Below are 21081 nucleotides of genomic sequence, written 5' to 3'. Positions count from 1 at the left end.
CTCCGAACCCGTGAGCCCTGGAGACCCGGAGCCGAGGGTTTGGGCCGGCCGGGGGCTCTGCTAGGGAGGCCGCTGGACTTGGATCGGAGCAGCATTTAGGAGACGCGGTGCAGTCGAGTGAGTGCGCGGGGCGGCCGGCGGGGCTGGGGGTGGTTGGCGATTCTGTACCCTCCCGCCAACTCCAGACCCGGGGCGTAACACCCCCCCGCTTCGCCCCGCGGCCTGGAAATGGACGGACCACCTCTTCCAAGTGGCGAGGTGACCTGCCTTGGTCCTGGGGCCTGAGATGACTCCTTACCCTCCCCCTGGGTCACCAGATTCCGAAAGAATAATAATCCCCCCCCCCCCCCCCCCCCCCCGGGTCGGGTGCCTAGCACCCTGTTTTGTGCTAGGAGGCCCTTTGTTGACCTGGACGTGCATGAAGCGCACAGCAACCCGGGATTATGCCGGATGGCATTTCTGTACAGTTAGCCCTTGCTCAACACCTCCCCCACCAGCTAGCAACGTTTTAAATTGACCATTTCCGGAGGCCAGTGCTGCCCCTCATTTTGTCCCTCCCCAAGGACTTTCTCAGTCATCGGTTCAATTCCATCCCGCCGCCGTGACCTTCCCTGCGGGTGCCCAGAACCAAAACTTGGCGCCCACCTTTCAGCGACTGAAATCGAGCCGGCGGCATAGCTTGTGGTTGGGAGCACAGTTTAAATCCAGGCCCCACCCCTGACTTGCTGGGTGACTTTGACTTCTCTTTGCCTCGGTTTCCTCATTTGCACACGGGTATCCTTGAGATCCTGGTGAGTGTTAAATGGAACGATGCTCCACCTGAGCATCGAGGCAGGCCTCAGTAAGCGAGAGCAGCTATTTATGATCGCGACCGTCCTTCACTGAGGTGTGGTAGACGGTTAAGTGCCCCACTTCCGACACCTCAAAAAACAGGCATCGCAAAGGAGGCCGGTGGGGCCTCTGGTCTGGTGGGTGGTGTGAGGGAGGTACTGGGAGAGGAAGGTGAGCTCTCTTCTCCCTTGGTGGGATGTTGGGTGCCCTGGGTTTGTGCACATAGGTTCTTAGACCCGCAGAAGAGATTTTTTTGCTGGTCTTTCCCGGAGCCTCTGTGATAACACTGATCCTTTCTTTCTCAGAGTCACCTCTGTTCTTTTTTTTTTTTTTAAAGATTTTATTTATTTATTTGAGAGAGAGAGAATGAGAGAGAGCAAGCACATGAGAGGGGGGAGGGCCAGAGGGAGAAGCAGACTCCCTGCCGAGCAGGGAGCCTGATGCGGGACTCGATCCAGGGACTCCAGGATCATGACCTGAGCTGAAGGCAGTCGCTTAACCAACTGAGCCACCCGGGCGCCCCGCGTCACCTCTGTTCTAACTTACAGTGACCCCTTCTTAAATAGCCAAGCAACAAATAGTCAAACAACAACAACAAAAACTTTTCCAAGGAAGAAGCCTAAATAAACAGGTTTTTTTGCACTTCGTGAAAGAAGCTCTCACCAACTGTATTTTGAACAAATACTTAAAAAACACACACAAAAATATAGTAAATTGTTGCTTGCTATAGCTCTTCAGTGAAGAGCTTTTTTGTTTTGGTTTTGGCTTCCTTAAACAATTTTCTCTTTCCTGGCCTGGAACTGGGGTCCCACACTTTGCCAGGGCTGAGCTCTGGGACAGAGGGTCTGCGGGGAGGGAGGACAGCAGAGGCCATGGCTGTGATTGGCTGGCTTCAGAGCTGTCTCTGCCCAAAGCTTCTGCCGTCCTGCCCAACTGGCCCTACCCTGATTAGTGCTGCTCCTGGCATCTAGGAGGGATGTGTGTATGGCGTGCCCTAACCTGTGTAGAATGGTGTCCCTATGTGTGTGTCTGGGGGAGAAGTACCTGTAGGATGTTTATTTCTAGGTGTAGAACTGACAGATGAATTAATTCAGTCAATAAGTATTCCCTTTATGCCAGGCACTGTGCCAGGCTCTGGGCTTTCTCCTCTGCAAGCAAGACAGACAAGGGCTTGCCCCGAGGGAGCAAATGTTTAGTGGGCAATGACAGGCAGTAAGTAAACAGATATGCAGTTACCCAAGTGCCATGCAGAGAATTGAAATCGATGGATGGGGTCGTGGTGGTGGTCAGGTCCTTCCTGAGATGCTGAGATCCAGGTACAAATAGGAAGTTTCCAGATAGAGGGCAGATCTTGCTTGAGGAACAGAGGCCTGGAAATTAGGCCTCAGGAAGACTTGTGAAGGTGCAACAGGACCTGGTGTTAAGCTCTATAAGGTGTCAAGGGATCAGTGACTGAGCCCCTCCTTCCAGGAGCTTCCATCTTTTTTTTTAAAGATTTATTTATTTTAGAGAGAGAGAGAAAGAGCCCGAGAGCGTGCACGGGGGGAGGGGCAGAGGGAGAGAGAAACTCAAGCAGATTCCCAGCTGAGCGCAGAGCCTGACGTGGGGCTCGATTCTGCGACCCTCAGCTCATGACCCAAGCCGAAACCAAGAGCTGGCCGCTTAACCTACTGTGCCACTCAGGCGCCCCCAACCAGGAGCTTCCATCTTCGGTGGGAGGCTGAGCTCTGCATGGTTCTTGATTTTAGGGGTGTAGATCAGGGTGGTGGGTCACTGCGATGGCATGAGACACGCAGTCTGTTATGATGGCTGATGTCCATCGCTCATTCATTCCCCTGTAGGGATATTTACTGAGCTCCTGCTGTGACCCTAATGAACACTTCTTCCTGGCCTGGGGCTTTGATGATGATTTTATAACTGAGCCTTAAGGAGGATACCTGAGTTGCTGGGTTATTTTAGAAATTAAGAGACATTGGTTTTGTATTTTTTGTATTTTCTTAAAAATAAGACATTGCTTATCCACGCCTCTCATGCTCTCTCCTCCACTTCTAGGGCATTTCAGTTTAAGGGAGAAGGTGGTAGGGGGCTCTTCGGAGAGGAGCGTGTCTCTGAACCCCTACTTCTTTACCAACTCCTTTGGAATGCAGAACTGTCTGTTCACTGGCCTTTTGAAGAAGCAGTTGGAGCTGATGTTCTTTGGCCTGATGCCAGGGGTCAACTTGTGTGTAGCTCGGGGTGGGTGTGTCTAGCCGTTGCTCGCCCACAGGTAGTAAGAGGAGAGCCCACAGGCCTGTGACTGGGCAGGTAGAGAGGGGTCCTGTGCGGATCCAGGAAAGCGGTTGGCCATGTCTTGTCGTTTTAAGCCCCAGAAAAGGCCATTTGTAAGGACTGTTGCTACCGGAATTGGCTGGGAAGTGTGGACTTAAGGGGACAGTGGGCTGTGGGGAGGGGGGTCGATTGGGAAGGTGTTTGAAGAGCAAGAAGGGTGGGCCCTTCTTTTTGCAAAAATGAGGTTAGTGGATTGGCGTTTGGGACTTTGCACCTGTGGGGGTGGTTGTGAGCAGGAAGGGGCTCTGATTCAGGCACTGGGCCGTTGTGGCTAGGCATGGGCTCTGTGCCCTAGCAGGCTCTTCCCCTGGAGGAGGTCCCAGCCCCTAAGCCTGAACCCTTGGGCCCCTCGTCTGCTTTCACCAGACAGAGCCACCATGGGGTCGACAGCCCCAGGGCCCATTCACCTGCTGGAGCTGTGTGACCAGAAGCTCATGGAGTTTATCTGCAATGTGGACAATAAAGACTTGGTGTGGCTCGAAGAGATCGAGGAGGAGGCCGAGCGCATGTTCACCAGGTAAAGGCGGGGAGCATGTTGGCAGGAGGTGCCTTGGGGGCACAGCAGCCTACATCCCTACCTGACCCGCAAGACAGGCTGCCAGGGGTTCCTCCAGAGTGCCCGCTGTGCTGGGGGATGCCCTAGGATACTGGGAAGAAGGGGAGGTGGTGCTGAGCCGACCCTCAGGATGGGGCTGCAGAGGCTTGCTTGGTAGCCTTGCTCTGCTCTGTGTCTCTGGGAGGAAGCCTTGAATGCCTGGCGGGGGCCTTGCACATGACCTACAAGAGCTTGGTGCGGGTCATCCCAGCTTGACCTGTCACTGCCAGGAAAGGGGTGGGGCCAGCTGGGTCGGGGGAGTGGGCTGGCGTTTCGGGGGGGCAGCTCCGAACATCACTCTCCTTGTACCAAACAGAGAATTCAGCAAGGAGCCTGAGCTGATGCCCAAAACACCTTCTCAGAAGAACCGACGGAAGAAGAGACGGGTTTCTCATGTTCAGGATGAAAACAGAGACCCCATCCGGAAAAGGTGGGAGGACGGTCAGCTGGGCAGATGGGCTCTGTGGAGGCTTGGTGCCCGCCAGGAGACGTTGATTCGCAGGTGTTCATGGGGAGCAGAGGCTTAGCAGGAGTAGTGGTGGATACCATGTGGGCCGGGCTGAGGGGTAAGATGCCCCAGGGAAATAAAGCATGACCCAAGACCCCAAGACCATGGACTGCAGAGTGTGTATGTGTCGCGTACGTGCGCGTGTGTTTGTGTTTGTGTGTGTGTGTGTGTGCACGTGTGTGTGTGTTCTGGGCCTTGGAGAATGGGAAGGATTTCCAGACGTGGGAGAAGAAAGAGAATCCAACCTACTGCTTGGGTGAAAGGAACCAGAGGTATGGACCAGGGCTCCCCCTGTTGCTGCATTTGATAATGCCCATGAAAATGACCGTGGGTTGCAGAGTATTGGGGGGAAAGAGGCTGGGTCTTGGGGTCAGGTAGTCCCTAGCTCACATACCCTAGCTCTGCCCCTTCTCGGCTGGGTGTCCTTGGGTTAATTTTCCACCTTTGAGCCTCAGTTTGCTCTAAGGTGAAGAGGATGGTCCCTGCCTCTCAGGGCCATCTTGTGGATTAAGCGACAGCATGAATAGAGCCTCCAGCAAGATGCTTGGCGCAGTGGGATCTCAGTCAGCGGGAGGCTTATATGAATTTAATCTTCCCAGCAGTTCTGTGAGGTCTGGCGTCACCTCACTTTCTAGGTAAGGAGGCTGAGGCTCAGAGAGGAGCAGCCAGGGGTCTCGGCTGGGGGTTGGCCAAGCCTGGACTAGAGCCTTGGTCTTCCACCTCCAAGCCCTCTGATTCGTCCTCCATGCAAGCTAGTGGCTCCTGGGAAGATTGGTGCCCCTGCTCAATTTTGGGGTGCCCCTTGCCTTGTTGGGTTGTCTCAGCTTCTGCTCCGTTGCCTCCGGTAGGTTGTCCCGCAGAAAAACCCGGAGCAGCCAGCTGAGCTCCCGGCATCTGCGCAGCAAGGACAAGGTGGAGAAGCTGGCCACGGTGGTGGGGGAGAACGGCTCTGTCCTGCGGAGGATGACCCGCGCTGCGGCCGCAGCTGCGGCGGCCACCGTGGCGTTCGCTGCCCCTTCATCCAGCCCTGAGTCCCCCACAGCACTGACCACGAAGCCTGAAAACAGCCTGGCCGAGGGCCAGCTGGTGCCCGTGGTGAAGATCAGCGTCAGCGAGCGCCAGAGTGCCGAGCAGCACCTCGGCCGGCTCGAGTCCGTCCAGGCTCCCTCTCTGGCTCCGTCCCCTCCAGCCACAGCTCCCGCCTCCCACAGCATCTCGATATCGGAGGAGGAATTCACCCCCAAGAAGCCAGAGGCTGGGAGACTGGAATCTGTTACCGTGAGCTCCCTGATGGCCACACCCCAGGACCCCAAGAGCCAAGGGGTCGGAGCAAGCCGGTCGGCCTCCAAGCTCAGGATCGCGCAGGCTTCCCCAGGCCCGCAGGACCTGTCGGGCTCTCCGGCCTCCCCATGGCAGGAGCGGGTGCTGGCTCCCATCCTGCCGGATAACTGCTCCACGCCCACGGGTACCCGCGTGGACCCGCAGTCAGTGCGGCGCAGCCTGATTGCGCCGTCCTCCCCTGGCCACCAGCCCTCGCTGGCCCAGAAGTACTCCCTGGTGGCCAAACAGGAGAAGCCTGTCCGCAGGTCAAGCAGAAGGATTGGCAAGAAAGCCTCTGTAGAGCCGGCTGCCTCTGCCCGCATCATCTGTGAGTCGGGGGTGGGGCTCAGCAGCAGGTGAGGGCACCGTGGAGGGTCCTTGGCCCTCCTCCTCAGCCAGAGGAGCTCTGGGGAGCCATCGAGCAAGGAGCTGTCCCTAGAACTTTCCGCAGCGGTGTGAATGTTCCCTCTCGGTGCTGTGCCCTACTGTAGCCACTGCCAGCCCCGTGTGGCTGTTGAGCCCTCAGAAAGCGGCTAGTTGAGGAGCTGAATTTTCAGTTTTATTACATTTTACTTAATTTAGATTTAAACTAGCGGCTACCATACTAGAGAGCGCAAATCTAGTCCAACCCTCTTACTTTACAAATGAGGAAACTGAGGTCCGGGGAGGTTGGCCACAGTGTCCCTGTGAGTAATGACCATGTTGAGGCTCAAACCCAGATCTTTTACCCAGGGCCAGCGTGTTCCACTTTCTTCCCACAGAGGCTCACGTAGACTGACCACGTTTGTAGGCCGCCTCCTGGTAGCACAACTGCTGGTCTGGAGATACTGAGGGGGAGAGATGGGGATGCTCACCGCAGTAGGCGCATTCTGGAGGGACAGAGAACTCAGCCATTTACCGGCCCTGTGACCTTGAGCAGGTTACGGAAACTTCTTCGTGGGCCTCACCTGTTAACGTTAGCCATGTTTTTATTTTAAGATTTATTTATTTATTTGAGAGAGCGTGTGCGCAGTGGGGAGGGGCTGAGAGAGAAGGAGAGTCTTCAGCAGATTCTGTGCTGAGTATGGATGTGCCCCACGCGGGGCACATCCTGACCTGAGCCGAAACCAAGAGTCGGCTTAACCGACTGCACCACTCAGGTGCCTCTGACATTAGCCATTCTTATCATCATCTGGTCCCAGCTCAGCGGACCTTTGTTTTGGTGGGAGCAGCTGTCTGTTATGAGCTACAGAGGAGGATAGGCAGCTGTAAGAATCAGGGCTGGCTGCCTGGAGGAGGTGGGGTCTGAGATGGGAAGGTTTTGAAGGATGCCCAGGGAAAAAATGTGGGGAAAGGTATCCCTAACAGAGGGAACAGCCTGAATGAAGACCCAGAGGAATAACATGGCAAGTAATGGGGTGTCTTGGGCTCATATGCCACACAAGGGGCTTGGGCTTGACCCCACTGATGCGGAGGGTGTGGTCCCTTGATGGTTGTTGAAAGGTCTCTGGCACTGTGTGAAAAATGGCCAAAAGGAAGGGAGCGAAGGAGGCAAGGGAGACCAGGAAAGAGGCTGCTGCCAGGGTCCAGCCAGAGGACGGCGAAGCAGTGGACTGATGGAGAAGAAGGGCCAGGTTTTAAGTGAATGTGTCTTAACATTGGGGTCAACTTCTGCCTGGCGCTTCCAGATATATGAAACACTAGGTTCTCATTTGGCCCTTGCACCAACACTGTTAGAATTCCCCTACTTTATAGAGGAGGAACTTGAAGCTTATGGTGGCCACCAAATCTATAAAATTGGGAAACGGTCTTGAGCCCCATGTTTCAGCCTTTCTGGGATGGCGGGCTGCTTGCTGAGGAGGCTTTGTGGAGAACCCTGGAATGGGGTTCAGTCCAGCAGGTAAAGGCACCTCACCTTGCCAGGTCTCTTCCCCACCTGGGGAAGGACTTGGGCAGGACTTGCTCCGGGTCATGGGGCCTAAGGACATGCAGTCCGGGCGCCTGGCACACTGTCCATTTTTGGATTCTCAGAATGGCTCAGATATGTCTGACTTGCCTTGATGGTTACCTCAGGCTTGACTCTGATCCTTGGAAGGGGTCTGATGGAGCAGGTGAGCCTGGAGCTCCCGAGGGAGGGTAGGGGAGAGACTCCAGACAAGTCTGTCTCGCTCTGAGCTCAGGGCTCGTCCACCTTGAGGTGGAAGGAAGAGGGAAAGGAGGGAGAGAGTAAAACATGGAGCCTTGGTGACCTTGGGCACACCCTTCTCAGGACCTTAGTTTTCCCATCCGTTAAATGGTGGTAACACCTGCCTTGAATGTGGACCCCATCTTAATGCTAGGGTAGGGTACCAGCTCAGTCAGTCTTAAACCATAAGACCCAAGGCCTGTGTTCCTGAAGCTCAGTCTGGGTGTGGCCAGGCTTACCCTGAACTGAATTGGGCTGCAAGGGTATGGAACAATGAGGGAGAGAGGCTTCCTGGAGGCCTTTCTGATGCCCAGGCTCTGGGGCTTGGCTGGCCAGGCAACTTGGAGTGGGGGGGGGGGGGGCGGGGAGGGTGTCTTAGTTTGGGTTTCCCCAGAAGCAGCCTTGATGTCAGGATTTGAGTGCAACTTGTTAATTTTGGAGGTGCAGGAAACACCTGCAGCGGGGTCGTGGGGAAATGACACAGGGAAGGCCTGCCAGTGAAGGGGCCTGGTGCTTCGGGGGGGGCCCCTGGAAGTCAGGTGGAGCACTGAGGCAAGGGGCTGCCGGGCGGGGGGCGTTCATCCCCTGCGCTCCTGGCCTGGTGCACGTTGGCCAGAGGGAGCCATTGGGCAAAGAAATGGTACAGCAGTTGGCGGGCAAGTGGGCTCTGACGTGGTTAGGCGGAAGCTGCTTCGGGGGGTTTGGAGGGGCCTGCTCTTTGGGCCAGGCTCCTCCTTGGGGTCCCCCAGCCACCTCTGCATTGGGGAACAGCCCATCCGTCCCTCTGCCAGGACTGTCGCCATCTCCCTGCCACCACACCAGGCCTGAGGCCCGAATGGTGTGGAGATGGCCCTTAACATTCCAGAGGAGTCCTTGTGCTGGTGAAGAGTTGTGCTGTCATGTGGCCTCTCCTCATCCCTCTGCTCCCCCAGCGAGCACCGACTGAGCTGGGATGGGAGACGAGGGGAGCCACTCTGGCTACTGGCCCCTGCAGGTGGGAGCAGGCCCCACCCGTGACTGTAAGCGGGCTCTGCCCCAGGCCCCGCTACACCCCCAGAAGCAGCGTCCTGCTGCTCTTCTCTCTGTGCTTCACGGTTTGCTGCTCCAGCCCTTTGTTCTTCTTCCCGCCTTCCCTTCGCCCATGGGCACTGCCTGGCCTCACCCCGGCTGCCTCTCAGCTTCACCTCAGAAAAGCCTGCCCTTTCCTGCCTCACGGCCTTCGCAGATGCTGTTCCTTCTGCCTAGACCAGCAGCTCTCAACTTTCGGTCGAAGCACCTGCTTCCAGTCTTAAAAATTATGGAGGGCCCCAAAGAGCTTCAGCTTATGAGGGTTCTGTCCATTGATAGTTACTGTATTAGAAACTAAAACTGAGGGATTTAAAATGTTTCATTTTATTTAATATTTTATTCTCTGTAGTCAAATTAATTCCTGTGATATTAAAGATTAAGAATATTATTTAATACTTTGATATAAAAAACCAAGCCCCTTACTTATTAATGTTAGCTTTTTGTTTTTGTTTTTTTTTGAATAAAATAAACAACTCTTTTCCAAAACAAAACTGTAATGAGGAGACTGGCACACTTCTACATCTTGCAGATCTTTTGAATGTGTGACTCTAAGGAAGGCAGCTGGATTCTGTACTCCATCTGTTGCCTTATGTTGTTTGGGTTAAAGCATATGAAGAAAAGTTGGCCTCACACAGATACGTAGTTGGAAAAGAGAGGAGTACTTTAAAAGACTTCCCAGATAATTGCGCACACTCATTTTTTTTTTCTTCAGATAATCTGTGCGTGGCTTCTTAGAGGCTCAGTGCAGTGTGGAATCGGAAACCATCCTTGATCCCACCTTGGTCTGTCTGTCACTGCGAATGGAACTTTTAGCCATGTGTGATTTTGTAGCCTTGTGCGTTGATCATTTGGAAAGTACCATGTTACTGAGTTATGTGCCTCTTCCAAATGTCGACACCCTTCATCATCCGTTTTTTTAAAAGGAGCACATTTGTCTTCTGATCTCATCAGAAAAATCTTTAGGTATTGGGAAGCTATGAAGCTCATGGTAGTGTGTACATATTTTTCAAAATTCTGTTTTTGGCCTCTTTTGCAGGGGCCTCATTTTTTTAACTATTGGCAACAAATACTATTTATTGTTTTATATTAAGTGACAGACTCACTTCATTTTTTAAGAAAATGTCTGCCAGCTATCCAAGATTGAATAGCCATGGTTTGCCAGTTGCCTTTTCAATTAAAAATAGTTCCATGAGAAAGAGTGGCTAGTTGAGCTGGGTACTCAAACATGGGCGCTTTCCAGAGACATGGGTGTGCAGCAGAGGGCGCTGCGCAAACTTTCCACCCTACCATACAGAGGATTTGGAAGATATGTACTTAAGTTTAGATTTGGTAAAATTCATAGTTTTTACTCCTTCATCGAGGACATTCTTAAGTGAAACTGGACATCTCTGTGCTGAGCGTGACGTACAGTTGGCTTCACGACCTCCGTCTGGCCCTCGGCCTCCAGCCGTCTCACCTGGCGTTGCTTTTGAACTTTCAGGGCAAATCCCAGCACAGCGGAAAGGGAAAATTATGTTTTAGTGTTGCCATGGAAACAGGACTCCATAGATCCCACCTGGAAGGGTCTTGGGCACTTGACTTGCAGGTGTCTGAGCGTATGCTCTGGGAACCACTGGCCTGGACATCCTTCTCCCTGCCAACCCTGCCCCTTTGTGACCTTCTTGTCCTTCACGTTTCAGCCCCTAGACCAGCTCAGTTCCTGTCCGCCTTACAGTCTTTCAAAATCCTCTGCTCTTTCCTGTCGTCACACATACCACATGTCTTTCACAGGATTATTTGACGGTTATATAGACCAGATTGTGGCCTTGTCTGTTTTGCTCACCATTGGGTCCCCAGGGCCTGGTACATAGTAAGCTCTCAAAGAATAATTGTTGAATGAATAAGCTGCTTTGTGTTGGGCCCCATGCTGCATGTTGGGGGCCTGGAATTAGACATTCCCAAGACACTCCCAGCCCGGTGAAGGAGCCAAGACGTGCCCTCAGATGGGCGGGTTGCCAGCTAGGGAGTAGTGGGAGATGTAAAACCAACAGCTCTACTGAGGGTGTTAGGAGCAGAGAGAATGTACTCAGGGCCTCTCCACCCAGTGAAGGGAGGGGTCTCTGGGGTGGAGAGGGCCTGGGTCTAGTGAAGGGAGGTCTCTGAGGTGGAGAGGGTCCGGCTGCAGGTGAAGAGTGGCCAAGCCCCAACCAGCACCTGGGCCTTTTGGAGCGGCACCTGGCCAGTTTCTGAGGCATCATTCGTTCGTTTGTTTTTCCCGCAGGTCACAGTTACCTGGAGAGGCTCCTGAATGTGGAGGTGCCCCAGAAAGTTGGGTGAGTTCAGTTCCAGGACTTGGGGACCTTTCCCGGGCTGGGCAGGGCACATGGATTCTGTGCAGGTGAGCCCCAGGCCTGGAAGCATTTCCTGTGCCCGAGCTTTCCCTCCTGGTGGGGACCGCCAACTGCTGCAGCCTCACCCCATTCTAACCAGGCAGCAGATAACACAGATGTCAGCCCTGGCCTGGCCGTGAGTCTCCTAAGGCTTACCCTGGGGTGTGGGCTCCATGGGTCATCAAATCCACAGGGCCTGCTGGCCCTTCGGTGAATCGACAGCCGGCCTCACCAGAGACAAGAGACAGTGGCTCATCGGGGCATGCAGGGTTGGGGTGCAGCCGGGAAATGGGCTGACATCCCGAATCAGGCCCCTGGCTCTGGCTGCCGTCCTGGCCTGCCTGGCACTCTGGGTTTGTGACCCAGGCCAGGGTGTCTGATGGGTGGGGGAGGGGCTCCTGTGAGGAGGACTCAGGCCGGCTGAACGGGTCCCACATGCCTCTTGGTCCGCTTTCAGCCCTGAGCAGAAGCCCAGCGAGAAGGCTGAGCCTGTGGAGGCGGCTGAGCCAGAGGTAAGGCGAGCGGGCCAGGGACAGGAGGTCTCAAGGGCCTGGGAGTCCCGGGTGAGACCCCAGCGCCTTGGTTCCTCCCCCCAGGTCCCCAAGAACGTGCCCCGCAGTGCCACCAAGATCACCATTAGCACCCCTGGCTCGCGGCCTGTGGCTGGTGGCCAGGAAACGCCCTCTGAAGGGCAGCAAGGTGAGTCTTTCTGCCCGGCCGTGGACAGAGACCAGGGCCGTGCTGGCCTTGGTGGCCTTGGCCTGACTTCCTGTCTGGGGAGAGGGAAGCCCGTATCCTGGGCTGTTGGCCAGAGGTAAATGACACCCAGGGGTGGTCGATCCCCTTTGGGTCCGCAGGGTTCATCGCCCAGCTTTGGGCTGGAGCTGCTGCCGAGCACCATGTGAATGGCCGTGGCTGGTCGGTGTGTGAAGCTGGGGGAGGGCACGGGGCCTGAGTTGGGGCGTTGACTGCGAATGTGCCAGGTCAGAGACTTGAGCCCCTCTCCTGGGGGCAGTGGGAGGAGCTCTGCGCTGGGGTGTGAACACCTGGCCTTGTTATGTCTCTGCCACCGCCTCACTTCTCACCTTTGTGGGTCTCCCTGTGTGAAGAAGACAGGAGAGCTATGGGCTCTGGCACCCCCCTGGCTGCCAGGGGCGTCCCAGGGCCTGGCTCATGTCTTCTCAGCGGGAAGAGCACGATAGCTGTGAGGTCTTTGAACATGGCTTCCCCGCTTCATGTTCAAAGGGGGTCAGGGACAAGGGCCACGCCAGCCCCGTAGCCCACGGGCGAGCTGCGAGGTCCCTTTGGAGGAGAGTGTTAAACGGGAGGGGGAGATTGGTGCTTTCCCTGAGCAGTGAAACAAAATGTCCTGACCCCACACCCCACGTGGGGACCCTGCACGGGAGCCCTTCCCTCCTCCTATCATGCCGGCCCCAGCTGATAGGCCTGGAGGAGTGGGGTTTCAAAGCTGGGTGAAGGTCTGTTAGAGTTTGCAGTTTCCATAGGCTTCTGCTCCTGAAAGGTACTCACCCCCCTGGGTCTCAGTGTTAAGAGGTGGACGAGCCATGGTTGGGGTCACCTCAGTAGCATTGTCCTGCCGTTCTTGTCACAGGCGCCAGGCATGGGGGTGAGGGGTCCACGGGCTGGGCATAGCATGCTAGGCTCCGGATGTTCCCAGATTTCTCAAGGCCAGTCGGTGCTGAGGCTGATGGCTTCTGCCACTGACCACCCTGGGGTCTGCCAGGAAGGGAGCCTTGCCCCTGCCACGGCTGCTGCTGGGAGTGAGGGGAGGTGGGGTGGCTGGCCCCTCCAAGCTGTCCCTGCCACCTCACCAAAATCGCTGTCTTCACAGAGCCCAAGCCTGACGAAGCAGATGGCCCCAGGGAGCCACCCCAGAGTGTCAGGTTTGCATCTGGGCAGGGCCGTGCAGGCAACTCTTGTGAGGGGCCCAGAGGGGCCTGAACCTGAGTCCTTTTTCGGGGAGGGTGGGCATGTGGTCGGGGCCTCCGCTTCCTCTCGACAGGGGTGGGCCCTAGTACTCTGGCTGACTGAAGGAGCTGGTTCACTGCTATGAGACAAACCTGGTCTGGGAGTGGGTGACCAGATCCTAGACCCCGTCCTCTGCATCGTCCTGGCTGTGTGACCTAGGACAGGTCACTTCCCTTCCTCTGGGCAGCAGAGGGGTGGTCAGGGAGACCCCACCTCACCAGTGCTTTTTAGTCTGGAGCCCTGTGCTGCGCCCACTTTTGTTCATAGGGTGACCTTTTATGGGGCGGGGCTGGCGCCCCAGGGCGGGCCCTGGGCTCAGCCCTGTGACGCGGCTTTCGCCCTGCTGCGGCAGGAGGAAGCACAGTTACAGGCAGGCCGTGAGTGAGCTGGACGAGGGGCAGCAGCTGGAGGATGAGGAGCTGCAAGCCCCCAGGAGCAAGACCCCTTCCCCACCCTGTCCGGCCAGCAAGGTGAGTGGGCATCTGCCCTCCCTCGGTGCCCTGCCCTGCGCCTGAGTCCTTACCGTGGTCCTCATCCACAGGTGGTGCGGCCCCTCCGGACCTTCCTGCACACCGTGCAGAGGAACCAGATGCTCATGACCCCGACCTCGGCGTCCCGCAGCAGTGTCATGAAATCCTTCATCAAGCGCAACACTCCCCTGCGCGTGGACCCTAAGGTGAGGGAGCCCGTACCCCTGGCCAAGCTTGGCTAGAGCCGTCCTGCCTGTCCCCTCGGCTGCTGGGAGTAGCGTGGATCTAGGCCAAGGCAGCTGTGACCTGGCCCTGGTCAAGCGCCAGCTCCATCCTCTGTGGCCCCGGGCTGCCTCAACATTTGAGGACTGTCCTGGCTCCTTGGGCTCCGCACTGCGGCTTAGAGGCTCAGCCGGCTCAGTGTGACGCCTGGGCCTCGGGCGCTGAGCTGGGAAGCAGTAGAAATGGCATAGCTGGCCGCTGCCGTGACGTCTGTCCCCACGCTCCCCACGCCCCCTCCGGGGCCTTGAGGAGTTAGGGTGAGGGACACACGTGGACGCTGTGCTCGCTGGGGATGGGGGCTGGTAAGATGGGAGGAGGTGGTGGGGGGGGCGCTGATGAGAGGCTGCGGGGCCCCAAGCTGATGCTGGCATGGCCAGGAGGGTGGCCTGCTTTCAGGGCGTCCCCCAGCCTGGCAGTAACTCCTGGCTCTTTCCTTGTCTCCTCTCCCCCACAGTGCAGCTTCGTTGTAAGTAAAGCCTTTTCCTGCCCCGGTAACCTAGCTGCCCCTAGCACTCACTTGCTTAGCCCTGCTCCTGCAAACCCACCAGCGCCCGTAGAAGCACTAACATGGGAAGTGGAGGGGTGTGGCCGAGGCGGTGGGGGAGCCCGAGGCGCTGGGTGACCGCCTGGAGACGCCCAGCCCTTCCGGGCGTCCTCCGCCTGCAGGGCCTGCCCTCTCTGCCCTTGCCTCTGCTCCCGGGAGGACGAGCGTTGATCTCAGAGCCTCCCTGAAGGCTGAGGAGGCAGAGGGGGTGCGGCCTGCGGCTGTTTACGGGGCCACAGCTTGAATTTCCCCACAATACCTCCCTCCCTGCTCCCCAGCACTGGGCTCCTCCCACTCAGGGTCTGGGGCTTGTGGGGGGGGCGCTGCGAAGAGAACAGAGAAGTTGTCTCTGATCCCCAGACCACTGAGCTCAAGCGGGTCCAGACGGGAGCTCCTGCTGTGAGGGGCGGGGCAGTGGGGGGACACCAAGGCTGAAGGCTGGGTCTTGTGGGCGAAGCACTGGAACCGTCAACAGCGGCCTCTGAAGAGAAGGCCGCCGAAGCTGTTCTCTTCTCAGGTACCTCAGAGCTGAGCCGGGCCTTGGGCCCTGAGGAAGGAGCCCCAGATAGCCGGGATCGGCTCAGCCTGGGGTCTTGGCTTCCTGGGGTCTCCTTTGTTCCCACTGGCGCTTTGTAGGGCCTCCTACTAGGAGGGCTTCTGCCTCTGGCTGAGGGCCTGGGGCTTGGCGGGGCTTCTCAGCAGCTAGACAGGTGGGCCCTGAACTTGCCTGCCCTGCAAGGAGGCTGGTCCCCTTTGGTTGAACGAGGCGATGGCATGCCTTCCATTGCGCAGGCAAGCAGGCTGTGTGGACTTCCACACCTACTTGTGTGCCAGGCCCCTGCTAGGCACCTGGGCCCACGGCAGTGAGCCGGACTTGGACTTGCTCCTCCTACAGAGAACTCCCATGGCCCACACGGACGGCCTGGAACCTGACAGGCCTCGTGGGGATGACCGAGAGAGAGGTCCAGAGAGCTGCCCTTTCCAGCTCTGGGGAGCCCAGACCCCTCACCGGGCATCTGGGGGTGGTGGGCCAGTTCTCGGTTAGGAGACAGGGGGCCTAAGTGGGTCACAGGGACCTCGGGGCCTTGGACTAGTTGCCTAACCTTTGGCTGAGTTTCCTTTGGCCACAAAAGGAGATCGAGGTCGCTTCATAGAAATGGATGAGCCAGAGTCCTGTGTTCCAAGCACCCAGCACAGGGCTTGGTATGAAGTAGTTTTTAGTAAAAGGCAGAGAGACTGCTCGGTTGAGGCCCCTGGAGGCAGAAGGAGCCCAACAAGCTTTTGGTTTTCTCACCTGCTGCCTTGGCCCCGATGGTGGCCTCTGGGGAGCAGGGACAACCCAGCCCACCTCGGAGGCTTGGGGGCAGAGGGCGCACATGGATTCTATGACTCGGACAACTCTTGCTTTCTTCTATAAAATTCACAATGCTCAGGATAGTTTCCCTGACCTGGGTTGGGAAATTTTAGCACTCAAACTCCGGGACTAAAACCGGTTTTGCTGAGCCCTATGGGAAGCAGGAGTCTGGTCGGCACTTGGGGCAGGAAGAGAGGGTGGTGGGCGCTCCAGGTGCCACGGGAGCTTTGCCTCCCAGGTGCTTTCCTCACTGAAGAGCAGGGGGTGGGAGTCGACTTCTGCTTGGGTGACCCTCTTGAACCTGCAGTTACACCTTTTAGCAAACGTGGAGTAAACACTATTGCTAAGAAATTGTTTCAGTGTTGCGTTCTTTCCTCTCCATCCTGGGTGGTGACGACCCCCTGCCAGCAGTGGGCCTTCCTGCGTGTCTGGAAGTCCTTCGGACTCTGTTCATTTCTCTTCAGTAGCTTTTTCTGTCTGTTTGGATCAGATACATTTTATTGACTTATCTTCATGTTCACGGACATCTGCCAGTCTTTCCCATTCTGCTCTTGGACCTAGGCACTGAATTTTTTTAATCTCTGTTACTGTATTTTGAGCTCTAAAATTTCCAATTTGCTCTTTTCTAGATCTCCTCTTTGCTGAGATTTTCTTTTTTGCCAATTGTCTTAATGTGATTACTGTCGAAACATTTTTATGATAACAGCTGTGACATCTTTGTCAGATAAGTCTAACGTCTGTCATCTTGGTGTTGGTGGCTGCTGATTGCCTTCACCTGGGAGCTGAGATTTTCCTGGTTCTTTGTGTGCTCAGGAACTGTGGATTATATCCTGGCCATTTTGAATATCACGTTAGGGGGCTGCGTGTTTAAATCTTACAGAGAATGTTGGTATTTTGCTCTGCCAGCGACCCACTGGGTTTGGTTCAGGCTGCAGGTACCCCCCCGCCTTCTGTGGGGTGTGGTTCCGATGTTCAGATTTCAAAGCCTCTGCTGTGCTCTTTGGATCTGTCCTGGGTGTGCTGGTCGGTGGGCAGGATAGGATCTGGCAGGTGGTCTGTGAGTTTAATTCTCCGAAGTTTGTGGTGTAATATTTAGGGTCAGATCTGTGCATCTGCAGCCCGCGCTGCACCTTGGCATTCACAGACAACCTTACGGTGTTGTTTTCTCCCTCCATCCTGTACATTTCCCTTCTCTGGGGTTCCCCCTCTCCGTCCTCCAGCCAGGAAGCTGGGGCTTTAGTTACCCTGCTCTGCTGTGTGCTTCCATGGCCGCATCCAGGGTCACCTGGTGTGGGGTACACAGAGAAGACCAAAAGCCTTGTCACAGCCTTCTGGGATCACAGCTCTGCTGTGTGGAGGGGAAGCTTCTCCCCCCTCAGAGTTTTGACTCTGCACGTTCCTGTAACTGCCGCTGTCCCCACTGCCACAGGGTTCCTTGTGGCCTGGGGCATGAGAGGAGGAAGAAAAGGACAAACCAGAATCGGGGTTTCTGCATACTCTGAGCATTAGACGTCCCCTTTCCACTCCCTGAGTCAGAACGAGAGGGCCTTTTGCAGATTCTGTGTGCACCCCACAGGTCCCTTTGGGGTTTCAGACCTCATTGAGTTTAGACTAGAGGAAAAATAATGGTAAACTTCCTGCAGTTCAGTGATGCTTCAAAGCGTGATCTTCCCCCTCTGCCTGCTCACATAGGCCTCACATAGCTGCTCCGTGCAGTCGGGTTTTATAGGCACATTCAGTGGGAGAGGCTGCGTGGAGTGTGTCTACCCTCAACCAGGAGAAACCCTTCTCTGCATCTTTAGGGTTATATTACCTTGGGGCCAGATTTCTAGGTGGGAAATCTGCAGTCAAGGTCAGAGGCCAAGGGGAAATGGATAGTCACTCATGCAGGGAGAGGGGCCTATGGGTGGCCGAGCCCAGAGGTGAGAGTCTGATGGGAGCCAGGAGAGGGGGATAGAGGGGGCAGCTCTGGTCCATGCCCTTAGCCATCAGGGGGCAAGTACCAGTCTTGTCCTTGGCCAGGGAGGGCTCGGAGCCCCCACCTATGCCCTCTGGTTGTCCACTGCTGTGCCTCTGGGGCCTTCTGGGCATGCGGAGGAGGAGGGGCCCAGCATTGATCTGCTGAACAACCAACTAGTACTTTAAAAAAGTTGTAAAAATTGTCATGTACCTGTATCACAGGGAGTTTGGAAAATATGCCATCCTTAATACATCTCCCCAGCTTGTGGTAATCTGTGTTAGCACTTGGCCATATTTCATTTTTTAAAAAAATATTGAGAAACACAAAAGAGTGTGTGTGTGTGTGTACACATAGTATAAACAGAGCATGGTACTAATAGATGAACACCTATGTACCCACCACCCCCTTTGTAGAGCATTAACCCCAACTTCTACAGCTGTCTCTCCCTTCCCGGTCTCATTCTTCCATCTCTTCCCAAGTGCGCTTTAACATAGTTCTAATCAGAACATTTATCCAATTTTGAGCCTGATTTTTGTGCTGCTGTGACTTGGCAGGGTTCAGTCAAAGGCACTTGGGAGGCCTTACGGTCCCCGACCCCCAGGCCTCAATCTGGGGAGGGAGGCATGTTTGGGGGTGGCTCTGCCTCTCAAGCAGTCTGGCCGGGGCCCGGGGGCTTCCCCCCACCGCTGCACCAGGGCCTTGCTCACACCCCCCAACCCCCCCCCGCCCCGCCCCCCCCGCCCCAGGAGAAGGAGCGGCAGCGCCTAGAGAACCTGCGGCGGAAGGAGGAGGCCGAGCTGCTCCGCAGGCAGAAGGTAGAGGAAGACAAGCGGCGGCGGCTGGAGGAGGTGAAGCTGTAAGTGCTCTGGCTCCTGGCCCCGGCCCAGCCCGGCCTCGGCTCGGCTCCCCATGACTGCCCTGTGTCCGCAGGAAGCGTGAGGAGCGCCTCCGCAAGGTGCTGCAGGCCCGGGAGCGGGTGGAGCAGATGAAGGAGGAGAAGAAGAAGCAGATCGAGCAGAAGTTTGCTCAGATCGACGAGAAGACTGAGAAGGTGCGAGCCTCGGGCTGGTGGGCTGTTCCCTGGTGGGCCCCAAGCAGGTCAGACTCGGGGGCCCATGGCTTCTGGGCACCTCTCCCCTGGGCCATGGGGAACGAGCCGGGTTTGCAGGGGCAGGGGGTGCAGAGTTCTGGGCCATTCTGCAGGGCTGAGTGAGGAGGGGTGTGCTCTGCAGGCCAAGGAGGAGCGGCTGGCTGAGGAGAAAGCCAAGAAAAAGGCAGCAGCCAGGAAGATGGAGGAGGTGGAGGCGCGCCGGAAGCAGGAAGAGGAGGCCCGGCGGCTCAGGCGGCTCCAACAGGTACGAGGACAGGTGGGCCTCGGGCCTCGGGAAGGGTGGGGAAGGCTGGGCTGTGCCACTGCACACACCCCACTCTGTTGGGTCGGTCTTGGTGGCTCTTGTGGCTTCAAGCCCGGAAGAGGTTGAACAAATGCCTTGGAGACGTGGACGGTGACAGTGACTGGCCTCCCGTGTCCTGTGGAGGTGACGGTTCGAGGGTTAAGAGTATAGACTCCGGAGCCTGACTTCCAGTCTCAGCTCTGCCGCTTGGCAGCTGTGTGACCCTGAGCGGGTCACCCGACCTGGCTGGGCATCCGTTCCTTCAGGTACCAGTGGTATCTGCTTGATAGGGTTGGTGTGAGGACTGAACGTTTTGCCTCAAAGAGTAGGGGTTTGCTTCTTCCTGGGAACTGTCAGGCTTAGGACAGTAGGGAACACAGATCTGTCACTAGGGGGTTATAAATCCCAGTAACTGAAGTTTAGTTAGTATTTGCCAGCGCCCGACGCTGCTCGCAGTATGTCCGCTGTGTGAACTCCGCAGCTTTGTGAGGTTGTAGGTATTCCTGTTGTTCCCGCTTTATCAGTGAGGAAACCGGGGCCAGAGAGCTTAAGCCACTGGGCCGGGGTCACACAGCCGGAGAGTCTGGCTCCAGCGTCAACCCTTAAGTCCTGGCTCTGCTGCTGAATGAAAAGCAGCTGTCCGTGGTGATTCTCGTGGAGCTTTGCCAGGGGTGTCCCCGCTGGGAGGGGAGCCGGCTGTCGGGCCAGGCTGTCCTCGCTCCTTCCCGGACCTCCGCCTCTCACGTTGCCAGCCCAATGCTGGCCGGAGGCCCCCGACCTTGCTGTCTGTTCACCAGGAGGAGGAAGAGCGGCGGCACCAAGAGCTGCTGCAGAAGAAGAAGGAGGAGGAGCAGGAGCGGCTCCGGGCTGAGAGGTGAGGGGCCAGCGTGGCGTCCTGGCGTCCTGCCGCCGCTTCCCTGGGGCCCTGGGGAAGGGAGGCGGCTCCCCCACCTCACCTGCGGGTGTGGGAAGGACGGGCTCTTCTCTGGTCGGGGACTGGGCCGGGGCGCGGCTTCCTGCCCTGACAGGCCCTTGCCGGGTCCCCAGGGAGCTGCAGGAGAGGGAGCGGGAGAAGGCCCTGCGGCTACACAAGGAGCGGCTGCAGAGGGACCTGGAGGAGAAGAAGAAGAAGGTAAAGGGAGGGGGCCGGGGCTCCCCTGGGGGCTGCGGGCGCGGCGCTGCCTCGCTGCCTTGCTGCTGGGAGTGGCCCGAGCCGGGGGGGGGGGCGGGGGGGGGCCACCCCCACGGTCTCTAACGCCCCGCCGGGGGCTCCCAGGAGGAGCAGCAGCGCCTGGCCGAGGAGCAGCAGAGGAGAGCCAGGGAGGTGGCGGCCACCAGCAAAGGCCTGACTGCGACCCCGGACTCGCAGGTGAGCCCCGCCCCCCACCTCGTCCCCCGGCTCTGGTTCGTCCCTTCCCGGGAGCTGGAGGTGCGACCCCGTCCTAGCACCACAGGAAATAGGAAGGATGCGGTGGGCCCAACTGTTTTTACCATTTTGCGTATGTATGTTTTCTTACTCTTAAAAGTAGAATTTGTTGTTAAAAAAGAAGAACAAGAAGAAGAAACTAAACTTTTTTAAAGAGTATAAAGTGAAAGAAGGGCACCCTTACAGGAAAACTCCAAGTCTGGTGTCTTTCTATAGTTTGCACACATAAACCTCTACACACGCACACACTCTCGCACACGTATACACTCATTCTCTCACACGCACACACTCACACACATACACACACTCATTCTCTCACTCTCGCACGCACACTCGTACACATACTCATACACTCGCACACATATACACTCATTCTCACGCACACACTCATTCTATCACACTCACTCGCACACACTCATTCTATCACACTCACATGCACACACTCGCAAACACTCACTCTATCACACTCACACGCACAC

At 56.6% G+C, this 21081-nt stretch overlaps 1 protein-coding gene across 1 annotated transcript in view; it reads left to right on the top strand.

Moving 5' to 3' along the window:
* Window positions 1-3535: 3535 nt before the first annotated feature.
* LOC110575893 (inner centromere protein) overlaps window positions 3536-21081 on the top strand; it is a 20946-nt gene continuing 3400 nt past the window's right edge. The window contains exons 1-16 of the mRNA XM_021684917.2: window positions 3536-3676; window positions 4071-4184; window positions 5111-5910; window positions 11075-11126; window positions 11641-11695; window positions 11780-11882; window positions 13036-13087; window positions 13525-13642; window positions 13714-13848; window positions 14379-14390; window positions 18529-18638; window positions 18713-18833; window positions 19015-19137; window positions 19929-20050; window positions 20224-20308; window positions 20453-20545. Coding sequence (XP_021540592.1) covers window positions 3537-3676; window positions 4071-4184; window positions 5111-5910; window positions 11075-11126; window positions 11641-11695; window positions 11780-11882; window positions 13036-13087; window positions 13525-13642; window positions 13714-13848; window positions 14379-14390; window positions 18529-18638; window positions 18713-18833; window positions 19015-19137; window positions 19929-20050; window positions 20224-20308; window positions 20453-20545 — 2235 coding nt within the window. The 5' untranslated portion in view covers window position 3536. The remainder of the gene's footprint in view (window positions 3677-4070; window positions 4185-5110; window positions 5911-11074; window positions 11127-11640; window positions 11696-11779; window positions 11883-13035; window positions 13088-13524; window positions 13643-13713; window positions 13849-14378; window positions 14391-18528; window positions 18639-18712; window positions 18834-19014; window positions 19138-19928; window positions 20051-20223; window positions 20309-20452; window positions 20546-21081) is intronic.

This window comes from Neomonachus schauinslandi, chromosome 11 (assembly GCF_002201575.2).
Source record: "Neomonachus schauinslandi chromosome 11, ASM220157v2, whole genome shotgun sequence".
In the NCBI taxonomy this organism is placed as follows: domain Eukaryota; kingdom Metazoa; phylum Chordata; class Mammalia; order Carnivora; family Phocidae; genus Neomonachus; species Neomonachus schauinslandi.
This window is presented reverse-complemented; position numbering and strand designations above follow the sequence as displayed.